The 5,801-nt window shown below is 37.9% G+C and overlaps 1 protein-coding gene across 3 annotated transcripts; it reads left to right on the plus strand.

Annotated features, from left to right (window-relative positions):
- Positions 1 to 16: 16 nt before the first annotated feature.
- On the plus strand, positions 17 to 5,634 carry LOC309693504 (putative flap endonuclease 1 homolog). 3 transcript variants are annotated; one of them, XM_082512775.1, is made up of 11 exons: positions 17 to 317; positions 1,046 to 1,112; positions 1,930 to 2,032; positions 2,224 to 2,278; positions 2,389 to 2,450; positions 2,548 to 2,684; positions 3,931 to 3,991; positions 4,117 to 4,248; positions 4,336 to 4,481; positions 4,614 to 4,758; positions 4,868 to 5,634. In XM_082512775.1, exons 1-11 carry the CDS (start codon positions 236 to 238, stop codon positions 4,922 to 4,924), a joined length of 1,047 nt encoding a protein of 348 aa, XP_082368901.1. In that variant the 5' UTR covers positions 17 to 235; the 3' UTR covers positions 4,925 to 5,634. The 3 variants fall into 3 exon arrangements, with proteins under 3 accessions (XP_082368901.1, XP_082368903.1, XP_082368902.1); XM_082512777.1 differs by having other exon boundaries at positions 4,162 to 4,248; XM_082512776.1 differs by having other exon boundaries at positions 2,224 to 2,248.
- Positions 5,635 to 5,801: the final 167 nt, after the last annotated feature.

The raw sequence follows: 5,801 nt of genomic DNA on the forward strand, positions 1-5,801 counted from the left end.
CCAACACTCTCCATTAGGTGGCAGGCATGCAGCACCAGGAAGAAGAAGATGATGATGTGTTTTTAACTTGAAAGGCATAACTTGAGAGACGTCTTCAATTAAAACTTTATCGACAATCTACTATCCAAGGGATCCTGCTCTAATTATCTGGGAAACTCGACTTAACTCACTTTAAATCACTTTTTCGCCTTTTTTCCTGGAACACGAAGAGGAAACTGTCGGTGGTGACGGCACAATGGGGATCACTAAACTGGCTGATTTAATACGCTCAGATGCTCCTGATGCCATATCGTATAAGGATATCAGTGACTACACAGGTACAGACACGATCGGTGATGGTTTCAGCAGCAGGTCTGACTCTGTTAAGGAGGTCAGCTGCTAGCCGCTAATGTTAGCACTCTCCCCCTAGCTACTAGCATCGCTAGCTGTAATTATAGCACCTGACATTAAAGAAACGTTTTTTTTAAGTATTACCAGTCCACGTACCACGAATTAAAAGCTACTGCTATAATAATCAGGCTTTCCGAGGTAGTAATTAATAACTTACCCGCGTCCGCACTATTTCTCTTATGTTAATCAGCTAACTCGACAGTCCAATCAAAACATCTGTATCTTAGTATTTATTTTAATTCAATGTAACTTTATTAGTGCCGAAAACACACACAGCATTGCGTGACAACTGTGTTATTAATACTATTCGCCTCACACTTTGAGCACCATGACACAAGGAATCAAATGTTATCTGAACTGTATATGAAGTTGTCCATAGTCCAGCTCTGTTTACTGCTGAGAAAAGCCATAAAAGAATAGGCAAAGCTAATCCTACAAGCAATTTATACAGTACAAATCAGCGCTGCACAAATTCCTGACAAGTAAACGGAGTACAGTATTTGACTTGGCTTAATAGTGTAGATCATTTCAAGTGCGTTTAGGTGAATTTAATCAAGTGTAATTTGAGTGGATGTTACTGAAAAGTAATTAATGTCTAAGGGCAAATTTAAACTGTTGTGTATTCACGCTGCTGTTGTATTACTATACTCCACAGGAAAAGTAATCGCACTCGATACCTTTATTGTTGTAAATCAGTTCCGTGCAGCAATGCCTACACTGAGGTAAGCATGATGTGATGCTGTTCTGTTCTGTTAAACTGAAGTAAACGTTATTTTTTCTATCTCTTTACTGTTTATCATGGTGTATTAATTCCTTATATCAAACCTGGTACACTGGGTGCCTAGAAAAATACAAACACTTGTAGAATAGTAGACATTTGAATTAAAATAATCCTGCAATAACATTTCTAAAGATTTTAATTTTTTTTCTTTCATTCATTTCACTTAATTTGTTCTTTTAAAGGTTGCACTGTGTTATCAGTGCATGAGATTAAAAATATTAGAAAGGGCTTACAAAAATCACCACATCCTGCAACTATACAGCCAATTAGTGTAAACAAGACCTCACTGACACCAGTAAAATACACTCACTGGTCACATTGTTAGGTACACCTTGCCAGTATTGGGTTGAACCCATGTTTATCTTCAGAAAAACCTTAATTCTTTGTTGCATAGATTAAAGAAGGGGCTAGAAACATTCCTCAGAGGCTTGCTGACAGGAGCGGCACCTTGTGTGGTCTTCTGCCTATCTTCTTTAAGGTTCAGCGTGTCATGCTCAGATATGTTCTTCTGCATACCTTGGTTTTAACAAATGATTATTTGAGTTAATGTTGCTTTCCTATGGGAAGCAGTCTGGCCATCCTTCTCTGGCCTCTGGCATAAATAAGGCGTTTTCACCCAGAGAGCTACTGCTTTTTGGATATTTTCTCTTTTTCAGACCATTCTCTATAAACCCTCGAGGTAGCTGTGCAGGAAAAAGTCTTTCTATTCTTATTTGTCTGTGTATATTTGTGAAATGCTCTTGATTTCTCTTCTTCAGCCCCCTCACAGGTCTCTTCTTTCGCACACTCACTTTCCTGGAACATGGCATAAAACCGGTCTTTGTGTTTGATGGAAAGCCTCCTGGAGAAAAGAAGGCTGTTGTAAGACACAAACCTGCATGTATAGTTTTTGACTTAACATGATACTAAACATTTCCTGGCATGTTTAAGAACACTTTAGGTCAGAGAGACTAGTCTACAGTAAATATTTTCAACGTGTAGGTAAATTTGATCACTGCCAGATAACAGAGATACAGACGGCTGTGACTGATTGAAAATTGTTGTTTCTGCAGCTTGAGAAGCGAGCCCAGACAGCAGGTAGGAATTACTCAAACTGGACGGGCACAGGTAGGTCTGTGCAGAAAATGCACAAAGACTTGAGTTTTCAGTGGTTGTAGAACAGGGGTGATCTACTGGGAATATTATTTTGATGTGTTTTTCCTCTGTGCTCACTGCAGCGTCATTACAGACTAAAGAATGTCTTCAGCTCCTGAAGTATCTTGGTGTACCTGTTATCCAGGTACGACCTGCTAAGTAATGAAAATGTTTGTGCAATATTTCATCTCTTCTTCCTCCTCTGCAGATTTCTCTTCATGCATGTCACTTTTGTCTCTCAGGCTCCAGGGGACGCTGAGGCACTGTGCGCTCAGCTGGTGAGAGAGGGAACTGTGCACGCTGTGGCCTCAGAGGACATGGACACGCTGCCGTTTGGAGCCAATATTCTTATTCGTCAGCTGAATGCAAAGAAGGACAGGTAGAAACTGTGCAGCTCACTTTACTAAATTTGTTTATATTTAAAAATAAGAAATATTTCAAAGGTTTGCAATGGTTGTTGCATTAATTTAGTGTTCATGATCAGATCCAAAGCTTTATGAGGCTCTCATACGTGTTTTTACGTAAATTATTATGTCAAATGATTAGAATCTCAAGTTATTGTAATAACCTGCTCACTTGCACTAATTTTCTGTATTTATAGTAGATGAGACGGAGCTCCATAATGACTGTACTTTCTGGCAGCAGGTGGTGAACTATTTTAAACCACAGCCACAAGTCTCACAAGAAAAGAAAAGGAAATCTGCTCCTTACTTTTTCTTGCAGACAGCAGTGGACTGTCAGACAGAAAAGGGCTGCTCGCAGCTCATTAGCAGGTAGTTTACACTCAGTTTCTAAGCCAAGTTGAGATGTGGTGTAAAATATAAATAAAAATAGAAAGAAAACATTTGGAATTCTTATAAGTATGATATTAATTTCAAAATGGGTAAATATATAATGTTGAAACTTCATGCTAGCAAAATCTTTTAGAAAAATTAGCACTGCTGCAGCAAAAGACTGGTTAAAAACAGCTGGTGTAGATGCATAAAACATTATGTAGGAGTAGCCAGTGGATAATGGATTGTTGAAATGACTCCACTCTACACCCCTACATAGTTTTATTCATTCAAGACATTTCGAGTTATCGTTTTTACAGACAGAATATCGCGCACGCAAATGCTACCAAAAACATGACCTTGGCGGAGATAACAAACATTAATCCACTGAATTTGCTACACAAGAAAGCTGAAAGCTTTATAAATGGATGAACTACTACACGTCTTAAGGTTTTCTGATATCGTTGATCACTCACTTTGCTGATAACATACAAAGCACAAAATAATCTACTTTTAAACTGTACTCAGAGAGATACAGTATCAACTGAGAACAAATGGCATGTTTGATAAAAGCAAATATTATTATTTTTTAAAAATCTATATATGTTACATGTATGGAATAGTTGTGTATTTCGCTAAAATGTTTAAAAATATAGGGGTAAAAAATATAAGAGACGTTATCATTGTATATGAAACATTCATTTTCATGTCTTTTGTTTGGTTACTTATTCTTAATGTATTATTTCTGCTCGTCTTTGTTTTGGTTTTAGATTGTGACATCTAGTTGTGAACTAGTTGATCTAGTTGAACTTAATGTTTTATTTACGCTCTTTTTTTTTTTTTTTTTTACAGTGAAGTCATTGAATACTCCTTACCTAAACTATTAGAAAAACTCCAAATTGGTCATAAGGAGGTAAGATTGAAACATTTAGATTTCTCTGAAAGTATGTAATTTATTATAATATATCTGTATTGGACATACTGCTATAGAAATGCACTTTAGCTGTCTTATTCTCTTATTTTGTATTTGTCTGCCAGTTTGTTGACTTGTGTATTTTGCTCGGCTGCGACTACTGTGAAAAGATACCCGGTTTGGGTCCTAAGAGAGCTCTGACCCTGATCCAGAAGCACCGTACCATAGAGGATGTGGTTTTGCATATCAACAGAAAGGTATCAGATGGTCTTTGTAGCTTTGGCTTTACCTCTCTTACAAAAGAACATGTGACGTCTAACAAGCCAGTGATATCTGGCCTTTAGACCCATCCTGTTCCAAATATGTGGAAATACAGAGAAGCAAGGAAGATTTTCTTGGATGGACCACAAAGCTCAGCTCCCGAGCTCATCTGGACCGAGCCAAATGAGGAGGCCTTGGTTGAGTTCCTCTGTCACACCAAACGAATTAAGTACGTTTTTTATTGAGCTTTTCTATTGTTCTTCTTATAGTGTGTGTGTATATATATGTATGTGTATGTGTATATATAGAATGAATGAAACTATACATATGAAAATTGAAAGTCATCTTTGTTTGATTTTAGGGAGGAGAGGATCCGTAATCGAATGGTGAAGTTCCGTATGATGCGGGAAAATAAACGGGAGGAGAGGGAAAAGGAAAAGGCAGAGGGTGGTGGGAAGCAGACTTGCATTAAGGACTTCTTTAGGGTTACCAGAAAGCGAGTGCAGGTGAGCTCAGAAAACAGTGTTGCAAATATAAATCAAAATGTGTGCGTTTTTAGGAATAAAATGGTAAAAATAACTTGAATAAAATTAGCTTTTCTTACTTTACCTCTAGCCTGTGGACAATGCAAGCTCCCCAACCAGCAACAGAAAGAGACCAAAGTCAAAATAAGCATGTGCCAGTTGTCTACGCCACAAGGATGGGAGTGTTCATCTCTCAGTTCATCTCTGTCTGGACATCTCAAAAAATTATGGACCATTTCAACATGCGGCTTATCTGTCATCCCAATCTTGAATATGCACCATAAGAGAAATGTTATTCTGTTCATTTGATCTTGGGTTACGGTAATATTTTTACAAATGTAAATATTTTTATAGGAAAAAAATCTTTTTTTACAGGATTTATCTCATCAAAGTGCCTTTTACTTTTTAAGAAGAACTCAAAATAGGCATCACACAAGACAGCTCCTCTGACAGTACAGTAAAGTGATCTCATGTGAACAGTATGATCCACAACAATGGAAATCACTGGGTAGTTCTTCAGTGTGTCCAGCAGTTTCCTGCAAAGCCACCAAGAAAAGCAGAGCAGGAGGTGGATGGCTATGAAAGGGAACAGTGTGATCACTGTCAGGGAGGCCAAAACTGGAGACAGCGGATGTCTCATCTCTAGATATTCAATGAGCACCTGTTGTGTAAAGTGTGCCAAGGCAGGGACCAAAGACTTGAATATTAAAACATGTACAAGTGGTATCATGTCTAAAAGAGACACTGAAGTGTTTGAATAAATGGAAAAATGTGTAGAATTTATGTTCATGCTCTTTGTTTTGTATTTTTATATCAGTTTCAGTTTGCCTTTTTAAATTAAAGCAATCTTTGACTGTGTTTTGTTGCGCGATGTGCTTATGAGCGGATGGACACTGTAAAAGTGCTGTGTTTTCATAGCACATTATTTTCTGAAGCACTTCCAAAGGCAAGTGTTAATTTTAAACCACAATACGAGGCGTCATTCCAAACCAACAGATGGCGCCGGTGGATGAGGAGCTGCTGGG

The sequence above is a fragment of the Aulonocara stuartgranti genome, assembly GCF_965226115.1.
Source record: "Aulonocara stuartgranti genome assembly, chromosome: 18".
Taxonomy (NCBI): domain Eukaryota; kingdom Metazoa; phylum Chordata; class Actinopteri; order Cichliformes; family Cichlidae; genus Aulonocara; species Aulonocara stuartgranti.

Coding starts and splice junctions, on each gene's coding strand:
- LOC309693504 (XM_082512775.1), top strand. CDS start 236: ATGGGGATCACTAAACTGGCTGATTTAATACGCTCAGATGCTCCTGAT. Junction 2,279..2,388: donor CTCAAACTGGACGGGCACAG/GTAGGTCTGTGC, acceptor TGCTCACTGCAG/CGTCATTACAGACTAAAGAA. Junction 4,249..4,335: donor TTTTGCATATCAACAGAAAG/GTATCAGATGGT, acceptor TCTGGCCTTTAG/ACCCATCCTGTTCCAAATAT.